Consider the following 21,670-nt stretch of genomic DNA (forward strand, 5'->3'; position numbering starts at 1 on the left):
CCAGCCAGCCCAGCATGGCCTTGGCCACCCTCGATGCAGAGGTGGCCCAGTGGCAAACACGGGTGAAGCGAGGGGGTGGCTGGAGCATGGCACAGTACTGAGCTGGAGTCTCCAGCTGAGCCATGGGAGAATTTAGGTCGGACATTAGGAGGAATTTCTTCACAGCAAATGGTGATTAGACACTGGAAGGGACTGCCCAGGGAAGTGGTGCAGTCACCGTCCCTGGAGGTGTTAAGACTGGATGTGGCACTGAGTGCCATGGTCTGGGTGACAGGGTGGTGTCTGGTCAAAGGTTGGAGATGATGATCTCAGAGGTCTTTCCCAAGCTGATTGAGTCTGTAATTCTGTAAAGCAGCGCTGCTCTGCATCCCCACCACCACTGTCCTGGTAGGGACCTGTCACCCCTGGGTGACAACACCGCACCCACCGTGGCTTCTCTGCACTGACAGGGCAGGAATTAGGATTAGTAATGCATTAAGGAAAGTACTGCTAGCAGGTCGAGGGAGCTGATCCTGCCCCTTTACTCAGCCCTGGTGTGCTGCACCCAGTTTGGGGCTGCCCAGTACAAGAGAGATATGGAGCACCTGGAGAGGGTCCAGTGAAGAGTAAGACAGGTCATGAGGGGACTGGAGCATCGCTGTTATGAGAAAAAGCTGAGAAGATTTGGCCTGCTCAGCCTCAAGAAGAGATGCCAGAGAAAAGACCTCATCGATGCCTGTAAGTGTATGAATGATGATGAGTGTATGATGAGTCAAGAGGATGGAGCCAGGCTCTTCTTGGTGACACCAAACAATAGGACAAGAGGCAGGTATAAACTGACACAGAGAAAGTTCCTCCTGAAAACAAGGAATAACTTCTTTCCTGTGCAGGTTGCCCGTGCATTGCACTAGGCTGCCCAGAGAGGTTGTGGCTTCTCTCTCTCTGGACACTCAAGAACCGTCTTGATGTCACCCTGGATGTCACCCTGTGCCATGTGCTGGAGCTGGGAGTGACTCCGGGGAGCGCTGAGGGCGCTGGGGCCGGGCAGGATCCCCGGGAGCGCTGAGGGCGCAGGGGCCGGGTCCCGGGGAGCGCTGAGGGCGCTGGGGCCGGGTCCCAGGGAGCGCTGAGGGCTCAGGGGCCGGACCTGGACCCCGGGGAGCGCTGAGGGCGCAGGGCCCGGGCAGGATCCCCGGGAGCGCTGAGGGCGCAGGGGCCGGGTCGGCTCCCGGGGAGCTCTGAGGGCGCAGGGGCCGGGCCCGGGCCGCGGTGACGCCCCCGGTGGCGGCGCGGGGCAGCGCGGCTCGCGCGGGGGCGCCCGGCGCTGTTTCCAGGGCGACGGCCGGCCGTGTTCCGGACCGTACCATTGCGCAAGCGGCGCGGGTGGGGGCGGGCGGGGGAAACAGGCCGGGCCCGGCGCCGCCTCCTCCCCGGCTGCCTCCTCCCCCCCGCCTGGCCGCGCCTCCCCCCTCCCGCGGGCCGGAGCGGCGCCGGGCCCAGCAGCGCGCGGCGCGGAGCGGAGCGGGCGGGCCCGGAGCGGCGGAGTCGGTACCGGCGGCGGGCGGGCCGGGCCGGGCCGGGCCGGGCCGCGCCACCCCCTGCCCTCGCTGCCTCACCGCCGGCGCGGGATGCGGGCGGCGCGGGGCCGCGGGCTGTGAGCGGCGGCAGCGCGGAGACAAAGGGAGGCGGCGGCGGCGGCGGCGGGGCTCGGCGGCCGGCGCTGGGCACGGGGCGCGGGGGCCGCCGCCGGGGCGCGCCCGCCGGGATGCGGCGCGGGGCGGCGCGGCCGCGGCAGCAGCGCGGCGGCGGCAGCGGCGCGGCCCGCCCGGCGCGGCGGTAGAGGCGGCGGGGCCGGGCCGGCGGTCGCGCAGTAGCGTCTCCCGCGCCGCCCGCGCCGGCGATGTGAGGGCGGCGGCGGCGGCGGCGGCGGCAGGAGGAGCGCGGCGCGGAGCGGAAGGCGGGCGGGCCCCGGGCGGAAGCGGGCCGGGCCCGGCGGCGAGGGGCAGCAGCGCGGCGCCGGCGGGGGCGGCCGGGCGCGGGCGGGCGTGCGATGGAAACGCACATCTCGTGCCTGTTCCCCGAGCTGCTCGCCATGATCTTCGGGTACCTGGAGGTGCGCGACAAGGGCCGCGCGGCGCAGGTGTGCACGGCCTGGCGGGACGCCGCCTACCACCGCTCGGTGTGGCGGGGCGTGGAGGCCAAGCTGCACCTGCGCCGCGCCAACCCCTCGCTCTTCCCCAGCCTGGCGGCGCGGGGCATCCGGCGGGTGCAGATCCTGTCGCTGCGGCGCAGCCTGAGCTACGTGGTCCAGGGCATGGCGGACATCGAGAGCCTCAACCTCAGCGGCTGCTACAACCTCACCGACAACGGGCTGAGCCACGCCTTCGTGGCGGAGATCAGCTCCCTGCGCTCGCTCAACCTGAGCCTCTGCAAGCAGATCACGGACAGCAGCCTGGGCCGCATCGCCCAGTACCTCAAGGGCCTGGAGGTGCTCGAGCTCGGAGGCTGCAGTAACATCACCAACACCGGCCTCCTGCTCATCGCCTGGGGCCTGCAGCGCCTCAAGAGCCTCAACCTGCGCTCCTGCCGGCACCTCTCCGACGTGGGCATCGGGCACCTGGCGGGCATGACCCGCAGCGCGGCCGAGGGCTGCCTGGGCCTGGAGCAGCTCACGCTGCAGGACTGCCAGAAGCTCAGCGACCTCTCGCTCAAGCACCTGGCCCGCGGGCTGGGCCGCCTCCGCCAGCTCAACCTCAGCTTCTGCGGGGGCATCTCGGACGCGGGGCTGCTGCACCTGTCGCACATGAGCAGCCTGCGGAGCCTCAACCTGCGCTCCTGCGACAACATCAGCGACACGGGCATCATGCACCTGGCCATGGGCAGCCTGCGGCTGTCCGGCCTCGACGTCTCCTTCTGCGACAAGGTGGGGGACCAGAGCCTAGCCTACATCGCGCAGGGCCTCGACGGGCTGCGCTCGCTGTCCCTCTGCTCCTGCCACATCAGCGACGAGGGCATCAACCGCATGGTGCGGCAGATGCACGGGCTGCGCACCCTCAACATCGGCCAGTGCGTCCGCATCACCGACAAGGGCCTGGAGCTCATCGCAGAACACCTCAGCCAGCTCACGGGCATCGACCTCTACGGCTGCACCCGCATCACCAAGCGGGGCCTGGAGCGCATCACCCAGCTGCCCTGCCTCAAGGTGCTCAACCTGGGACTTTGGGAAATGACTGAGAGTGAGAAGGTCAGGTGAGAGGAGGAGGAGGGTGCCCCGAGACCTCCATCTCCTCTGGAGGGACTCACTGACTGACTGACTGACTGACTGCTGCAGAGGAGGAGAGAAAGAGAGAGGGGCATGCACAGAGACATGCTACCCACGCACTCTGGCACCGCAGGGAGGAACACAGAGAAAGAGGGTATATCCTCGACCCTTCTGTGCTGCCTACCTATCCTTGCTGTGGAGGAGGAGGAGGAGGAGGGAGGGGGAGCAGGAGGACAGAGAGAAAGCACCTATCCATTTTCCAGGTCATGCCTCAAGCTCCATGCTAGGGAGACAGAGCTCTCCCTTCCCACAGCATCCTTCCCTGCGGAAGAGGTAGAAGCCCACACTCTTATGCACTGGGGCTAGAGACACCCCTCTTTATCCCCACTCCCACATTCCATCCCCTCAAGCACTAAGGATGGATAAAGAAAGACCCTTGTTCTGCCATGTCTTCAGAATAGATTATTTTTGGTTTATATAAAGGAGAGTGGGAATGGAGATGGGAACAAAAAATAGTAACAGCAGAAAAGGCTTCCTAGCTACACTTGTGTACCCAGCCACCCAGTCATCCTGCGCTGGGCACAGACACAGCTTTTGATAAAACAAGCATTCCACCTCTGTGCTTGCCCCTCCCTTGCCAACACATTTGTGACAGAAATACTGCTTCCTAGGTACATTGATTTTTTTTATTTTTTTTTTTCCCCCTTTTAAATCTCTCTTCAGTCTCCAGTTTCATGTTATTCTCTGCTGTGGGTGGATACAACCTCCCACTATTCCAGTTCTCCACTGCACTGAGACTAGCGATAGCTACAGCCTCCCCTTTTGTCAGTACGTTTCCGTGTCATCCTGCACTATGGGTAATGGAAAAGTCCAGGCACTCCATGCTCTCTCCCCATCTCTCCACTGGAGATGAATTAATTCACCATTTCCTCCTTCTCCTGTCTCTGTGGGGGCTGGACACAGACCCCACTCTCTTAAGCCCTCCTGTGCACTGGGGGACACAGAGAGTTACTGAGACTTGTCTTCCCTTTCATCATTCTCTCTTTTTCTCCCCTCCTCCTCCTTGGCAACAGGGATAGACATATCCAGCCACATATCCATTCCTCTCTGGGTCGGGGGTGAGCAGGTAGAAGGGAGTTCTAGCTCCTCTCTACCTGGGGGACATGAGGAAGAATCTCCAGCTTCATTTCTGCTTCATTTGAGATACTGTGACCTGTTTTTATTTTGAAACGCATAAAAAAAATTACTGCTACAAAAACAGCCTCTTACTCTCCCATCTATCCCTTGCTTACATCCTGTAATTGATCCCAGTTTTCCTCACTCATTCTCCCCTTTACAGTATTCATTTTCTTACATGGTTTTATTTTTAAAGACATATGAAGTTGCTGTTCTTGTGGATTTTTAAGTACATTTTTTTTCTGCTGAATATATTCTATATATATAAATATATATATGATGTCTGGCTACCTCGTTTTAATTTGTTACTTTTTTTTTTTTCCCCTCCTCAAAAGCCCTGGAATTCTTACAGGAAAGAGATTTTGAGACTGAAACATTTTTGTGCCTAGACTGGAATAATGCCCCATGGGTTTGTTCTTATTTTTTGCCCCTCCTCTACCCCCACCCCTTTTTTTTTTTTTTAATTTTTAATTTTTGTTTTTAGGCTTACCCTACTGTGTCCCACCTTCACATTCTGGTTGTGCCTCTCCCTCCCTCTTCACTAGGAACTGGGGACCCAAACTGTGCTTCTGCATTTTTACTCTTCTAGCACAAATATGTAACGTGAGAATCCATGCTGAGGATTGGGCTACTGTTAACAGAAATATGTAAAATGCAAGTTTGTTTTAAAAAAAAAAAAATATATATATATATGGATATATGCAAATGTTTTCCCCTCCTAAGCCATCTACAAAAGGTCACTATGCCAGGCTTCCTGTTTGTAGGTGGAGAGGAGCAGAGCTGACCTACAGGCCCCAGGGCTGCCATGTGAAGGGGAGGAGACTGAAGTTCATCTGTCTTAACTCTGTTCTGTCAATAAAATGGAGCTGGGTCTTTAGATTGTTTTTTAATTATTATTTTAAAGAGGAAGAGTAAGTTTGGGTTTTGTTTTTGTTGTTGTTTTTTTTGTTTTGTTTTGTTTTGAATATCTTGGCTTTTTTTTTGCTTATCTGTTCAAAATCTCAAATCCTCCACAGTAACAGGCCAGACCACCGAGTTAACGCAAACCCAGAGACCCCTATGGATTAATTGTACTGTTTGTGAATTTGTATAAAAAAATAACAAAGATCCTCTTAAAACATTTTATATTCTTACAGTAAAAGGTTAAACATATTTATATAATAAAAGAGGAAATATGAAGTATGTTTTTGAAAAAAAAAAAAAAAAAAGCCGTATCTGTGTTGTCTGTGCTTATTGAAGACGTGCATCTGTTGGGTTTGGTAAGAGCAGCCTTGTGGCTGGTGGTGGGATTTGGGGATGGCTCTGCTGAGTGATGGAGGAGGAGGAGGAGGAGGAAGAGGGGAGCCCAGTGCCTCTTCCCGTGCAGGGTGTCGAGTAAGAACACAGTGAGGAGTTGGTGAGGAGGGCCTTTGGAATTAGATCACCATGAGGAGTTGGTGAGAAAGGCCTTTGTGGTAAGATCACCATGAGGAGTTGGTGAGGAAGGCCCATGGAGTAAGATCACCATGAGGAGTTGGTGAGGAAGGCCCATGGAGTAAGATCACCATGAGGAGTTGGTGAGGAAGGCCCATGGAGTAAGATCACCATGAGGAGTTGGTGAGGAAGGCCCATGGAGTAAGATCACCATGAGGAGTTGGTGAGGAAGGCCCATGGAGTAAGATCACTGTGAGGAGGTGGTGAGGAAGGCCCATGGAGTAAGATCACCATGAGGAGTTGGTGAGGAAGGCCCATGGAGTAAGATCACCATGAGGAGTTGGTGAGGAAGGCCCATGGAGTAAGATCACCATGAGGAGTTGGTGAGGAAGGCCCATGGAGTAAGATCACCGTGAGTTGGTGAGGAAGGCCCATGGAGTAAGATCACCATGAGGAGTTGGTGAGGAAGGCCCATGGAGTAAGATCACCGTGAGTTGGTGAGGAAGGCCCATGGAGTAAGATCACTGTGAGGTGGTGAGGAAGGCCCATGGAGTAAGATCACCGTGAGGAGGTGGTGAGGAAGGCCCATGGAGTATGATCACCGTGAGGAGGTGGTGAGGAAGGCCCATGGAGTAAGATCACCGTGAGTTGGTGAGGAAGGCCCATGGAGTAAGATCACTGTGAGGTGGTGAGGAAGGCCCATGGAGTAAGATCACCATGAGGAGGTGGTGAGGAAGGCCTTTGGCAGGACCAGCCATGGCTGTGAGGGTGCTGGCACATCCCTGGGGACAGGCCTGGTTCAGCTGCCGAGTCTGAGGGCAGACTGAATGCTGGAACTTGCAGCTCAATCGACTGCTTGCTGATCGAGGACAGCATTTGTGAGGGGGGAAGAAAACCTGTGTTTCTTTTATTTTTTTAAGCTACACATAAATTGCATGGAGGAGGATTTTTCAGTGATTTAAAGTGTGGCCCTCCTTGGATGAAAGACCCATCAAATAAAACCATTTCCCAGCAGTGCCAACCACCAAAAACCCTCGTCCTTATAGACCTGGGAAATCTGAAATATCTTGGTTCATTTCCACTGCCCAGCTGAAGATTAAAGAGAAAGTAAGCGGGACCATGTTTATTAAAAAAAAAAAAAAAAAAAGTTAGAATAATCTAAAGTGTCCTTTGTCCTCCACCATAATCTTTCTCCTCAACGTGATGACTTTTAACCCGCTGCGGTCCCTTTTTAGTCTGCCCGACGTGGGGTGTTTTATTGTTGCGGGAGATGGAGCTTAAGCGGTGTTGATAGGGCACAAAGCCCGTCTCCCCCAGCCCGGCTCGCCCGCTGCCCCCTTGCTGCCTCCGAGGAGGGGAATGCGAAATGGTGGAAGAAGGCAGAGCCATTGTTCAGGAAAGTTAAAAGAGGAGCTGTCCTTGCTTGCTTGCTCAGTCATGCATACTCAATCTGGCCGGGCCCGGGTCCCTATGGAAAGGAGGAGGGCGATTCTTCCCCTCTTTTTAACATTCCTCTCCAGGCCTGGCTGTATTTAAGCTGCTTTCCTCCGCGCCGAGGAGGAGGGAGGGGGATGGTCTGAAGTTCCTGTACATTTGCATTTTAAGCACTTCCAGCGCTGAGCTGGCCACTTTGTTCGCAGCCCTGGCTGGGTGCAGCTCCAGGTGGGATGCGCTCCCAGAGGAGGTGCCCTGTCCCACCTCTGTCCCCACAGCTATCCTGCCTGAAGCTGGACCTCAGCATGCTCCTGCTGCCAGCTCTACCCACCTCACCTCTTCTATGTCAGCGCTGCATTTCAAAGTGCCTGACTCCAGCCCTCATAAAATGAAACACCATCTCTGAATCCCAAGGACCTGGGCTATCTCTCAGGGTCTGCGCTTTGGGGCGTGTGTTGTTCTAGTCCCTCCTTTCCAAGACTTCCAAGCTTTCTGCTGGGAGTCCATTCACAAAAGGTGCATTGTTCGCTTTAGGGAAAGCCACCACAATTGGATCTAATTGAGCCTGACACTATATCCATCTTCCTCTGCTTGGAAGGAGGTGTTGGGCTCTGTCCTTCCTGCATTAAGAAAAGCGTTTACAGTAACTTCTTGATGGCAAAAGAGCATGTATGTATGAGTGTTACAAACAACGGGAATTCCAGATCAGGTTCCCACAACAGCTGAAAATGTAATTGCTGCTGGGGTCATGCAGCCAAGGATGGAGAATGATAAACCTCTCATAAAGTAGGTTTGTTGCTGCTGGTTTTGGGTGAAAATGGCATCTCCTTATTAAGCCCCATGCTCACATGGATAACAGTGGGACATCTGTGTTTCAGTGTAATGTGTGTGCTCATAAGCTCCGTAATCAGAACTAGAATGGGTTTGGGTTTTTTTTCCTCCCTAAAAATTCCCCTGAACTTTTTCTCTCAACTTAGGAAAAACCCAAACCAAAAGCACTGCCCACATGGCCCAACATCCTCTTTTAAGGGGAACACAAGCCAAAGGAAGTTGCCAAAACCAAAGCCCAGTTCTTAGACACGCTGGGCTGTTCCCGTAGATGGAGCAAGTGCTCCTCATACCTTCCTCTCACGCTCCATTGTGCCAGCACCTCCTTGGCCACAAACTGCAGCCCAACAACCATAGACCAATTGCCACATAACTTCTCAGCATAACCAACCACTCCTGAATTTTTGAATTGACAACTGGGCAACTGGGGTAGACAAACCATGAAAAACACTCCAATATTTGGATTGGAAACGAGCTGGAAGTCTCCTGCCCGTGTCAGTGAGCCCACAGTGCCCCAGCAGTGGCTTTGGTGCCCAGCAGAAGCGGTGGGGCGGCAGGGCCCTTTGCCTACACCTGCACCAGGCAGGGCACGGAGGGTGACCCAGGGACCCTCTTTATGGAGTGGCAGCTCTGAGGAGCAGAGGGGCCACGCTCAAGAGGTGGTGGCAGAAAGCAGAGCAGAGCAGCAATGATCTGGAGGAGGGGTGAAGCGACTGAGCAGGAGAGGAGGCGGCAGGGACCGAGGGGCAGCAGCTGGGGACACCAGCTCGCAAACCACAGTGAAGTCCTGAGTGTGAGTGGGGTCCCTGGGCTGCTGCAGCAGCTGCCCCCCTCACCAGATCCACGGCTGGCTCCTCTCCCTGTGACACGGGAGGAAAAGCAGGCTCCACCTGGGTCCTACTGCCCTTGGACTAGCACATGGGAGGTCCATGCGTGACAGATTTATACATTTTATACCTTCCCGCTGCACGCTGCGGGTTGGGCTGAATCAGTTTGTCATGGTGGCTCTGGGGTCCTTTGTTCCGTGGTAATAAATAACGGGGTCACGGGGCAGCTGTCAGCCAAACCACCTGGGGCCTGCGCTACGGCCAGAGACGTGATCTCCGTGCTGCACAGCATCGGGCTTGCCACTCAACCTGCCCTCTGGGGGTCAGGGAAGGGTTAAAATGAGACCTGGGTGGCCAAGACACAGATTTTGGAACCAAAGCTAGAAGTTAGCACAGGATGCCATTAACAGCTCAAGGGGAGATGTCCCTGGGCCTGGCAGCCTCGCTGTGTACATGTGTGGGATGCTCCAAGCAAAGTGAACCCTTTTTTTGTTTTCTCTCTCTCCCTCCTCTACCTTAAATGCCACTCTTTGAGCCAGCAGCTCTTTAACTGTGCCTTCTGTGGAGGAAAAAGATAAATGGATAAACTGGACTGGGTGGTGCAGGCTGGACCCCTCAGGACATCGGCGAGGCCCCGCGCCAGAGCTGCTGGCTGGGCTGCACTGACACTCCCCGCCGTGGCCAGCCAGCCAGGCCGTCCTGCTCAATTCTCCAGCCCCAAGCTGCACGAAAGAAAGAGCTGGAGAGGGTTCATCAGGTTCCTGTGCCAGAACTTCAGCCTCCAGCCACATTTGGCAGGGACGCTAGTGCTTCTCCCCCTTCTTTAATTAAATTTACCATATGCACTAGCTCAATGACAGCCCAAACTGAAATCGCATGATGGAGATTTTGAAAGATCCAAATCTGATCTGTCCCAGCAAGATGAATGGAAATGGGATTTTCCTACAAAATTTCCTAAAGTCTGGGGTGTTTCTTAGAAAAAGGTGTCCAAACTTCAATACCAGTGCCTGGATACATGCCCTGAGCCAGTGTGTCCACATGAGAGGGTTACTGAGACATAAACCAAACTCATATTCTGCTACAGAAACTCAGATCTAGAAATGGGAACCTCCTCCTAGTTATTTTCCTTCCTCTGAGTCTTGTTTCTCTGGGCACAGTCTAGTGATTTCATGATGAAGCAATTTCCCCTCCCAGTTTTGGGAAAAGAGAAAAAAAAAAAAATAAAAAAAATCCCAAACAAATTTTATCTGAGCTTGGTCCTGTTCATCCCTCTCCTTTGCCTTTTTCTCTCCCCAGATGTCCCAGCTTTACAACCCTTGGATGCCTTTAGGGGTTTGGCAGCTGGCACACAGCACCACAGGGGCACACAGACCCCAGCTCTGCAGCCAGCAGCCTCTTTCCTTGCTCAGTGAGCTGAAATGCCAATAAATCCGTGCCATTATCTCCCTTGGTGACAGCTGCGGTGGCACTCCTGGCTCCCCAGCTTCAGCGGGAACCAGGTGCATCCTTCAGTGTCATAAACTCGGGGGTAGAAGCCTTGTGAGGCAGCTCACAGGTGAGCTGGTTCCCTCTGCTCCCCCGGGCTCCTGGAGCTGCCAGGGATGCAGTGGAGCAGATCTCCATCCGCTTGGCCGAGGCCCCCTATGCAAATTGACCAGAGGTGACGGGGATAACGAGATCCCTGGGGTCACTCGTCTCCCTAGGAAAAGCAGGAAAACAGATGGAGAGCACGCTGCTGCCTGTGGTGCTGGTGCAGCCTCTGCAGTTGCACGGGCTGGGTTGGTGCATCCTCATCCCCATCCCCATCCCCGTTCCCATCCCCACCCTAATCCTGTTCCAAATCCCCATCCTGATCCAGATCCTGATCCTGTTCCTGTTCCCATTCCCAATCCCCATCCTGATCCTGTTCCTGTTCCTGTTCCCAGTCTCCATCCTGATCCAGATCCTGATCCTGTTCCCATTCCCGATCCCCATCCTGATCCAGATCCTGATCCTGTTCCTGTTCCCGTTCCCAATCTCCATCCTGATCCAGATCCTGATCCTGTTCCCAGTCTCCATCCTGATCCAGATCCTGATCCTGTTCCCATTCCCCATTCCCCATCCCCAATCCTATCATGATCCCGTCCCAGATCCCCAACCCAATTAACATCCCTATCCCCAACCCATTCCTGATCCCATTCCTGATCCCCATTCCATTTGCAATTCCGTTCCCAATCCCCATCCCCATCCACATCCCCATCTCCATCTCCATCCCCAACCCCATCCCCATCCCTATCCCCATCCCAATCCCGTTCCCAATCTCCATTAACATCCCTATTCCCATCCCATTCCCGATACCATTCCTGATCCCCATTCCATTTGCAATCCTGTTCTCAATCCTCATCCCCATCCCCATCTCCATCTCCATCCCCAACCCTATCACGATCCCATCCCAGATCCCCATTCCCAACCCGATCCCCATCCCAATCCCATTCCCAATCTCCATTAACATCCCTATCCCCGTCCCATTCCCGATCCCATTCCTGATCCCCATTCTATTTGCAATCCTGTTCCCCATCCCCATCCCCATCCCGATCCCATTCCCGTTCCCGTTCCCGGAGCTGCAGTGCGCGGCCGGCCCGCCAGGCGGCAGCATTGCCCGCCGAGTGCCGCGCCCGGCACCGCGCGCAATTATCCGCAGTTAATGAACGGCTCCGCAGCCGCGCAATTATCCGCAGTTAATGAACGGCTCCGCAGCCGCGCAATTATCCGCAGTTAATGAACGGCTCCGCAGCCGCGCAATTATCAGCAATTAATGAATGGCTCCGCACCGCACAGAATTATCAGCAATTAATGAACGGTTCCGCACCGCACAGAATTATCAGCAATTAATGAACGGTTCCACACCGCACAGAATTATCAGCAATTAATGAATGGCTCCGCACCATGTGGAATTATCAGCAATTAATGAATGGCTCCGCACCGCACAGAATTATCAGCAATTAATGAACGGTTCCACACCGCACAGAATTATCAGCAATTAATGAATGGCTCCGCACCATGTGGAATTATCAGCAATTAATGAATGGCTCCGCACCGCACAGAATTATCAGCAATTAATGAATGGCTCTGCACCGCACGGAATTAACGGTAATTAATGAAGAAGTGCGGGGCTATCAGGACACCGCTCCACACCCACACGCGTGTCTTAGGGGTCACCCGTGGCACCAAGTGGGAGTGCTGAGAAAGCAGATGGACTAAAGGGCTCACCTGTCCAGCTCGGGACAGCCGGGGCAGGAGGTGCAAAGGGATGGGGAACTTCAGGCTGCTCATCAGCACTTGGCAGTGGTGACCAGTCCCCAGGGTTTGCACCATAAACCAAACTGGAAAGCCACACTTGGTGTAGCTGAACTGGGAGTCAGTCACAGAACCAGTGGATGGTTTGGGTTGGAAATGATCTTAAAGATCATCTCACTCCAATCCCCCTGCCATGGGCTGGAACACCTCCTGCTATGAAAGTTGCTTAAAGCCCTATCCAGCCTTGCTTTGAACACTTCCAGGGATTGAGCATCCACACTTCTCTAGGCAACCCATTCCAGGGCCTCCCCATCCTCACAATAAAGACTTTCTTCCTGGTAAGTAATTTAAATCCAACCTCTTTCATTTTAAAGCCACCCTCCCTCATCCTATCACTACATGTCCTATCCAGAACTCCCTTTCCATAGCCAGAACTCCCTTTCCAGCTCTCTCGTGGCACATCTAGGTACTGGAAGGTGCTCCAAGGCCTCCCCAGAGCTTGCCCTTCTCCTGGCTCTACAACCCCAGCTCCCTCAGGTTGTATTCACAGAAATGCTTCAGCTCTCCAACTTCCATGGCCCTCCCCTGGACTCACTCCAACAGGTCCATCTCCTTCTTATGCTGGGGTGTGCATAAATGCTCCCCATCCTGCAGGAACTTCACAGCCCAGCCTGAAGAGCTGCCTCCTGGAAACCATCCATCCTAGACTTAGCACTTCTGCTCTAAAACTCCATCTCTTGACATCTATAGCTTGACAGCAAAAACAATATTTTTTTTTTTTTAAAAAGCATGTACGTGTGAGAATGGTAATGGAGCAAGACCAAACTTAAAGTAATACTTAGATTATTTTATTTCAGTTTTGTTGTGCAGGGTCTTGCTGTGTTGTTGGCACAGTTACTCCACTGGATACCCCTGTAGTGATGAAGGTATCTGGAGCTGTATGTGTGTGTCCCTTCTAGCACATAAATTTAAACAGTTTTTTATCCAGTTCTCACACTGCTGCTACAGGTACAGTGATGGTGTCTTTTTCAGAAGCAACTACACCTTATAATTTACAGAGTTTTAATAATTAGCTTCTGCAGACTCATGACATACACAGACATCAAAAAGGGAAAATCAGCACTAATGGGGGAAGAGAGGTGGAATCAACCTGGCTAAGGTGATGTCCCAGATCCATGTGTGGCCAAACAGTGCCTGGCGTTCACCCTTTCCATCTCTAGTCCTGTTGTTTCTGCCATTTGGAGCAGCAAAAATGGAAATGAGTTTTCCAGCCCAAGGTAGTCCTGGAGAGGGAGTCAGGACAAAGAACATCTTCCTAGTCATCCACACCAGACTCACTCAGCCTGGAAACACTGGTGTACAGGTGTGGGCTGTGGAAGAGCAGCAGGAGCCCTTCCAAGAAGCCATTTCTCCCTCTCTCTGTGCAAACTCAGCTGCCACAGCTTTTATTCCAGGCCATGGGCAGCCTGACCCAACAAAGCCAGAGCTGGCAGCCCTGCAGGGACACGTCCCCGCACACCACCAGGTACGGCACTGCTGCAGCCCTGCTCCCCGGACATCTCCCCCAGGACTGGCCCTGCAGCAGAGACCACCCATGTGGATCAAAGGCACCACACGGCCCTGAAGGCTGCAAATGCTCTCTCCTCTCGTGTCTCCCTTCCCCAGAGCTACCTGTCCATTAGCACTTGCCCAGACCACACACCGAAGGCCAACCGAGCAACAGGGACTTCTGCTCTCCACAGCCAGACCACAGGGCACGAGGGCTGGTGCTGGGCTGCCTGCTCCCTTCCCTTCCCCTCCCCTGGGCTCCAGTGCAGCGAGCCAGGGGACACCAAGGGGAACATGGGGAAACACCATCTCCCACCCACACCTGCCAGGGAGTCAGAGGGGCAGGGATGGCTGCATGTGAGCGGCCGGGTGTAACTTCCACCCTGTCCCTAGTGCCAAAAACAAGCATGTTAAAGCTAATCTACCCCTGTCTCAGCTCAACCGCTTTTCTGTGACTAAGCCCCTTAAAATGGTTTTACTAAAATCCCCTTTTGATGGAAAAAATCCCAGCTGGAAGTTTCGGGCAGCGGCACAATGTGCAAGTCTGCGTGTCCCTTTCCCCGGCTTCACAAAAGCCTCTAATCGAGTGGAAAATTTGCTGGAGGCCAGAGGTTTAGGCCTGCAATTATTTTTTAAGGGATTATCAAGAGAGAATGGCGGTACTTCTGACCCTCCCTCTCTTTGTGCTCTGCTCTGTGCCGCTTTCAGATGGACTCAGCCAGAAACCTAAACCACCGCAGCTGGATCCAGCAAAACCAGGGCTTGGCTGGGCAGCTTGCCTCCTCTGTGTCTCACAGGACACATCCCACACTCCAGGTTACAGGAGTCCCACTCCAGCAGCATGCAACGAACAGAAGTGCTTTTCCACAGAAGCAACACTCTCAGATTCTTTTTTTTAAAGGCAAGCTTGAGAAAAAGCAAACGATTCCAGCCCCGTGAGCCTCGGTGAAAAACCAAGGAGCCAGGAGGGATGAGGTCCATTGGACAGGCTGAGCTTTGGCTCTGCAAAGCCATTATGTAGGAGGTCTTACACAAGTTCCTTGCAGCAAGCTCCAAAAAAGACTTGGCACGGAAGATGTGCACACTGTAACACCCAGCTTTGGAGGGCTTTGCTCCAAGGGTGTGATGCCTTAAGTTTTAGCTTTTCTATTTTTCACATTCTGCGCTGCCCAGGTGTGGAGTTTTGAGCTTCGTGTTCAGTGTCAGTGAGCTCTCTTCACAGACAAAACAATTCCTTTTCCAGCTCCATACCAAGGACAGTCTTTACAGGGTTCAGGCCCAAAAGCAGGAACAACGCTGGGCTGAAGGGAGAAAACAAGGATGGGACTCCAGAACCTGGAGCTGGGACTGGACAATGAACCCTGATATGCAGATGGACCAAAACTTATAAAAATGTGAGCCCTGGTGAGCAATCATCCATTCTGTGACCATTTTTGGTCCTTCTTGGGTGTAGCCCTGGCCAGGCTCCTGCACTGCCCCAGGTGTGTCCTTTAAGGCCTTTCAATAAATCCCTGCTTTATCCTGAACCCTGTCCAGCCTCTGTTCCAGGCCAGCCCTCTCCAGGCATCAGTTCTGGCAACCATGAAGGGACAGAAGGCATCTGGAAAACCCCTGGAGTGAGGAACACCCAGCTCCTGATCCCCCACTCCTGCCAGCACTCCCAGGGGCACCCAGCTGTGGTCCAGAAGGCATCAGGTGGCTCCTGGCCTTGAGGTGCTTTCTGTGACCTCTGAGAACAGCCAGACACCACTAAGCATCCAAAACAACTCCTTGCTGGGCACCAGGGGCAGGCAGAGGAGAGGCACTGCTGGCCCTCCTGCCCGAGGGGCTCTGTGCCTTGCTCAGGGATCCCAGGAGCTGCCTGTGCTCACACAGGGCCCAAAAACATCAAACTGCCCCATCCCACCTGCCCAGCAGCAGGTGAGCCATGGCCAGAGGGAGCAGCAGGGCTCCTGCTTCCCAACAGCAGCCTGAGGAAGCAGGAGACCTGCTCTAATCCCTGCCTCCCTTCCCTTCCAACCCATCCCTTCAGGAGAGGGCACAAACCAACCACAGGAAAACAGGCTGCTCTTCCCTGCTCCCATGCAAGCCACAGTGTGGATGGTTATTCCAGGCTTGGAGCAAGAAAGGAAACATGTGAGGGAAGCAAAGGCTGAAGACCTCTCAGCCTGTGGCATTGAGCAGCTGCTGGCTAAAAGGGAGAAGCAGGTTGTGATCCCTGGGCTTTCCTGTGTCGGATGTTTCAAGACAAAGTGGCAGCTTTTAAATAAAAAACTCTGCACTCAAAGGGTGTTAAACCAGAAATTATTTAAAAACCCCAGACAAGCACAGAGGAAAAGTCAAACGAGGCATTTGTGGAATTATGATGCCTCCAGGAGCTAGGTGGTGCCTAAGCTGGGGATTTTGATTTTGCACTTTTGAGTGCTGCCCAAATGTCATTTGGCTTTGTTTTGGTTTTCACTTGGATCAGGTTTTTTACCTCTCTACCTCATTCTCTCCACCCACATGGACACTGTTTCTGCAGGATTTTAAGACAGTAAGATAAAAAGACAAATGGCCAATCCTTCTCAAAATTGAGGCTGATGTGCTTTGGAAATACTGAGCCTGCCTCTCCAAGACAGCTTGTGAACTCCAGCTGTCCCAGGATAAGGAATGCACAGTCACCAGTAAGCAGCAGCTTGGGATGTGACCTGTGTGACTCACCAGAAGTGTAAGAGCAGGTGAAGAGTCAGCTCCAGCCCCAAATTCTCACCCCAATAAATGGAGCACCGTGCACAGTGCCACAGAAGAGCCATCCTTCACCACCTCCAAGGATGCAGATCCTCCCCCAGCCTGCTGCTCCTGGGTACCACTGGTGAGCCCTGCTGTTGGAGTCCTTCTGCTTACACCAAGTCTGCTGGCCACAGATAACCTTGAGAAGCCCTGCTTAGAGCATCACTGAAACACCACGGGCTTCCAGAGGTCAGCATTCAATTTCTGCACAGAGGTAGGATCACATATACTTGGATCATTTCTGAAAAGGGTTTATCTTATTTGTATGTAGCCTGCAACCCCCTTACTCAACCACTTCCAGTTTACTTCTCATCATTTTTCACCCTATCCACCTCAAATATTTTATTTTTTCCCCCAGATTAAGCTGTGTTTTTAGTGCTCTCCACAGCTGGCAGCAGAAAAAAAGCTGAGGAGTTTTCTTCTGTCCTGGATGAACATTCCCTTCCCCGAGTGCTCACACTCAGCTCCCTGCAGAGGCACCTCAGATGCTTCAGCTCCACCTCTGTGCAGGTCAGCCTTGTGAAGAGCCCAGTTATCATGCTGCACAGTGCACGTGGATTTCTAGATGTATGATAAACATGCCTGGAAACCATTCCTATCCTCAGCAATATCTGTGTCCCACGGGAGGTGAAACCAGCATCCCAACAATGTAAAGAGATTTACCCCACCAGGAAAGGTTTCACATGTTTCAACATTCTAATATTGAGAAGGTATATATTGTAATAAAGATACAACCTCTCACATGTTCTCCTATGTGTTCATTTCTGTCCCCTGCAGACAGAAGGGTTCCCAAACACATCTGCAATTACTGCTCTGGAGCTGAGCTGTGTCAGACAGAGGCTGGGTGTTGAAAGGACTGTCTCTATCTTCAGCTGCATACTGTTACCAACACTCAGAGAAGCTGCTATTTCCAGAAAGGAAGGACAAGTTATTATTATTATTATTATTATTATGATGATGATGATGGTGATGATGATGATGAAAGCTGGGAGGTTTCCAGGGTTGCTAGTGTGCCAGCAGAGGATCCAGAGCCAGGACATAATCACGACAGGAGAATCTACAAATGCCTGAGGACCACCTACGCAACCTCTGCGTGTCTCATGCACCAGGTGTTGCTCCCTGGAGCACCAAATTTGGACACACACTCAGTGTGCCACTCCTACCAGCTCCTGGCTCCCACCAGAACAAGCTCACGTGCTGCCTACAGCGCCGTGCAGAATGAGCAGTGCCCGCCCCAGCTCAGAGAAATCTGTCCTTCACCACGAATATGTGGTGTCAGTGCAAACCCAGCCCCAGCTGGGAAATGGCACGACATACTTGAGGCATCACACTCACAGGAGAGCAGGAACAGACAAACTGCTTTACCCACAACTACCCCAAAAACTGCAGGCACTTTAAAAGACTTCAAAGGAGGCACGCAGAGAAGTTGGGGGTTCCAAGACAGACACAGATTCAGAGCCCAGGAAACAGGCTGCAGAGAGGAGCTCATCCCAGCACTGAGTGGCACACTGCACACTGAGGAGCTCTCTCTACAGAGGTGAAAGCACCTAGCACAGCTCTGGCCACTTAGTCCATGGATCCTACACACTTCAAGGATGGGAGCATCTCTCCTTTATGCATGAGCTGTTCCCAAAAGCTAAGGCTGAAATCCTGGCAATAGTACCCCACTTTCTTTAAAAGTGAAAGGAAAAAACTCCCACCCAATACAACAAAGAAAAATAATCAAATAAACATCCTGAGTCAAGAGTCTCCTGCAGCACAGAATGAAGAAGTGCTTACTCTTCTTCAGGAACAGATTACATTTCTCATATCAGGCTGAAGGTGGCCAGGGAATGGGATTCAGCACATGGATGCACTTCTGGAGGATTTTTAATAAATATGCAGAGGGAAAACCTCTGTCAATACAAATCCTATGGAAAATATTGCTCCTGCAGACAGAAGAGAGACCAGTTCTGTTTGTGTACTCAGGCACTGCATATATGAAGATATTTTAGAGGCCTCTATACTTAGCCATTGTGGTTTCAATCTCTCCCAGGCCAGAGGTAGCTGTGTAAGCATATAGTCAGCACTGACTAAACAAGTACTTTTGAAACCATACTATTATTACCCAATTAGTTAAAGAAGGTCTTTTGTTTTTGGGGGTTTTTTTTGGGTTGTTGTTTTTTTGGTTTTTTTTTTTTTTTTTTTTGAGGAGAGGAAAGGGGAAAATCTAGATTTCAGGATAAAAGCATAAAAAAGCTCACAAAAGAACAAACCAAAAAAAAAAAAATCCCCAAAACAAAACCCCATCACCCTTCTAACCCTTAAGAGTGAGATGTGTTTTTTTTCAGCATCTCCTTTCATTTAACTGCAGCCAGGCCACTCGGTGCTCCAGGGCCACCAGGGTCCTGCAGGAAGCCACGTGTGTGACTCAGAGCAGCTCCTTCCTCTGAGTCAAAGCTCCAGCACCACGCTGAGGGCGCTGACCTGGTGTCTTTCAGAGGAAATAAATGGGTGCCTGACCACACTGGTGGTTGCTAAAGACAACACCAAGCTTTGCACAAACACTGGCGTTTGGCTACGTGACCGCTCCCCGTGTGTGTAATTACACCTCTGCCTTCCTCCCCGCTCTGTCCTCAACGCTTTCAATGCCTGCTGTGTTTCAGCCAGCCCTAAATGCAACCTGGGGCTTGGAGGAACAGCTTCAGCACCTCCCAAAACGAAGGACCTGCAACTTCACTGCTGACCCACCTTTGGTTGGCTGCATGACCTAAGCATGTCTCTCCTATCTTCTCCTCTCCCTCGCTTTCCCCACGTGCAAAAGGGAGATCAGGTGAAGAATCTCTTCTGGAAAATGCACTGAAACACACTGGTGGAAATCCTTGTCGAGAGAGCACCACAAAGGTGAATGATGTGATTGCACTATTAATTAGGTCTGCTGATTAAACATTCTGGGACCTTCTTCAGCAGAAAGGGCATTAGGGAAAATAAGGAAGATTTGTAAAGAAAGAAATTAAGACTTTGGATTTGATATAATCAAGACCTGTGGTCTTTCTTTAATCCAAGAGAGCCTTGGATTAAGGACCAGTCAGGTATTTCCCCCTTTGATGTGAGTGCTGCCTACTCTACAGGAAATTCCCAAAAGGTGCTGAGCATTAGCAGCAGGTTTTTTCCCACAGGCAACTCAGCTGCCTATAATTACCTGAAGAAAAATTCATCCTCTCCTTCCATAATCCCAGGGCTCTGATCACATTCTGCATTTGCTCTGGGGTCTCCACTTTGGAGCCAAGTGACTTCTACAACACAGAGTCTGAACAACACACCCGGATCTGACATTTAGCACAAGCTTGCTGAAGGTTCACCAAAAGCTTTGTGACCCTTCTCAGCACAACTGGGAGCAAGTCTGGCACTGCATCTTGCAGCTTGGGCAGGCAAAAAATGTGATCAAACTCGGGAGCTTTGACCAAGATGCACTTGGAGAGTTTTGGTTCGGTTTAGGCACAAGCCCAGTTCCAAAGCCACGGGCTGGAACAGAGCAGCCAAAGCATCTGCACCCGCCTGGAAAGGCTCAGCTCAGCACAGGTGACGGGGACTCAGAGCACACCTGGCCACTACCAGCACAGAGACAGGAACAGCAGCACTGGAGCTCAAACAGGGACTCACTGCTGAAGCAAATCCCACCCCCATGCAAGTGGTTTGCTGCTTTGAGCAGCTCCAGGGCTCGCAAATGGGATTCTCTGGGTGAAACTGCACGGCAGACCGTGCCTGAGGAGGACACTGTGCATTCTCCACATCCATGGCATCAGATAAAAGCCAGTCCAGACTAACACTCCCCCCACCCCACAGTGGTACTGCAGGGTGCCAGGTCCTGTGTCCCCTCCAGCTCCGCTCCTCACAGCCCACGGTGCCAGCAGGAACCGGGAGCACAGAACCCAGGTATTTGGGATATCTGCTTCTGAGCACCCTCTGCTGGGGGTGACAATTCAGAATCCCCCAGCAATGCTGGCAGGTCACCTGTGAAAACCAGGAGCCCACAGACACACCCACCACCGAGAAAACTCCAACCCAGCAAAAGCCTTCCCCGCCTGCCTGAGCTGCTTCCAGCTCACTGAGTCTGGAGGAAACATGCTGCTGCAGGAAGATGCCACCAGGAACACCCAAATGTGCTGTTCCCCAGGAGGATGGAGCTGTCCTGGCCCTGATGATGGAACATTTCCTCCTGCACAGCTCACCTGCCCACCACAACACCAGGTGAGAGGCAAAGAGACAACTGAGACAGGCAGTTTGACAAGATGGGCAATTGTCACCTTGAATCTGCAGTCCAGGAGGAAAACTTCAGCAGCCTCCTGTCCTACCTTGCAGCCTGCAGGTGATTGGAAACTTGTGTCCCCCTCTGATGCCAGTAATCATTCTGTGCAGAGATGTTCTGAAAGGCAAGGCTTAGGCTCTCCAAGCTAGTGTCCACTGCCAGATGTCTCAGAGGAAGACACTGGAGGTTTACAGGGCCAGGAACAGCTTTAAACTGGCTGCAGCTGGAAGACTGTCCAGGAGAAGGAAGCCCCATACCTTCCAAATGAGCTAGAATAAAATTAATAAACTGTGGGCAGGATTTTTATCCATAGATCTAATCCTTTCTGCACTCTGCTATGTTCTCAGTCTCAATTATTTATGTGCTGCAACGAAAAAAATAAGTTTCACGTGTGTCAGATGTTTTATTTCAATTCCACTGGAAACCTTGCATTACATAAAAGTATACACAGGAATGCCTGGTTTACCTCTCTGTACTTCTAAGTTTATATACTTCTGTCACGTTGATTTTTATGACTCTTCGCTCTAATGAAGGATGCATAATCTTTTTCAGTCTTTCCACACCTCCAGGCATTTTCATCACCTTGTTCTGTTAAATATTTGTAGCAGGGTGATCAGAAATGAGTATTTTATTTTTAAGACCCTCTTGTCCGTCCACCAAGGAGATCCCACCCATCCTCATCTCCATCCCCATCCCCAGCAGGCTTCTCCTCAGCCAAGGCCAGGAGAGAGATGGAGCAAGCAGGGCTTCTTTCACCCTTCCCCAGTGCAGAATTCAGCTACTGGAGGAGCTCTGTGCTCCCTCCCATGCCAGCCAGCCTCAGCTGTGGTAAGGCAAGCGAGAAGGCATCAACCCTGCTCCCTGTGA

General features: G+C 52.6%; 2 protein-coding genes and 1 long non-coding RNA gene across 3 annotated transcripts in view; 2 read left to right on the forward strand and 1 right to left on the reverse strand.

Annotated features, from left to right (window-relative positions):
• Positions 1-21,670, reverse strand: part of WNT5B (Wnt family member 5B) — a 71,452-nt gene that overhangs the window by 33,953 nt on the left and 15,829 nt on the right. The gene's annotated exons all lie outside the window — the stretch shown is intronic.
• On the forward strand, positions 1,937-5,631 carry FBXL14 (F-box and leucine rich repeat protein 14). The gene has a single exon (XM_023925792.2). It carries the CDS (start codon positions 2,030-2,032, stop codon positions 3,230-3,232), a length of 1,203 nt encoding a protein of 400 aa, XP_023781560.2. The 5' UTR covers positions 1,937-2,029; the 3' UTR covers positions 3,233-5,631.
• Positions 11,625-17,256, forward strand: LOC147653834 (uncharacterized). Its single transcript, XR_015285816.1, has 4 exons — positions 11,625-11,820; positions 11,974-12,533; positions 14,452-16,729; positions 16,874-17,256. It is a non-coding gene; the product is annotated as an uncharacterized LOC147653834 (long non-coding RNA).

This window comes from Cyanistes caeruleus, chromosome 4 (assembly GCF_971803275.1).
Source record: "Cyanistes caeruleus chromosome 4, bCyaCae1.hap1.1, whole genome shotgun sequence".
Taxonomy (NCBI): domain Eukaryota; kingdom Metazoa; phylum Chordata; class Aves; order Passeriformes; family Paridae; genus Cyanistes; species Cyanistes caeruleus.

Bases quoted from the DNA above. Each gene is read 5' to 3' on its own strand.
- FBXL14 (XM_023925792.2), top strand. From the start codon at position 2,030: ATGGAAACGCACATCTCGTGCCTGTTCCCCGAGCTGCTCGCCATGATC.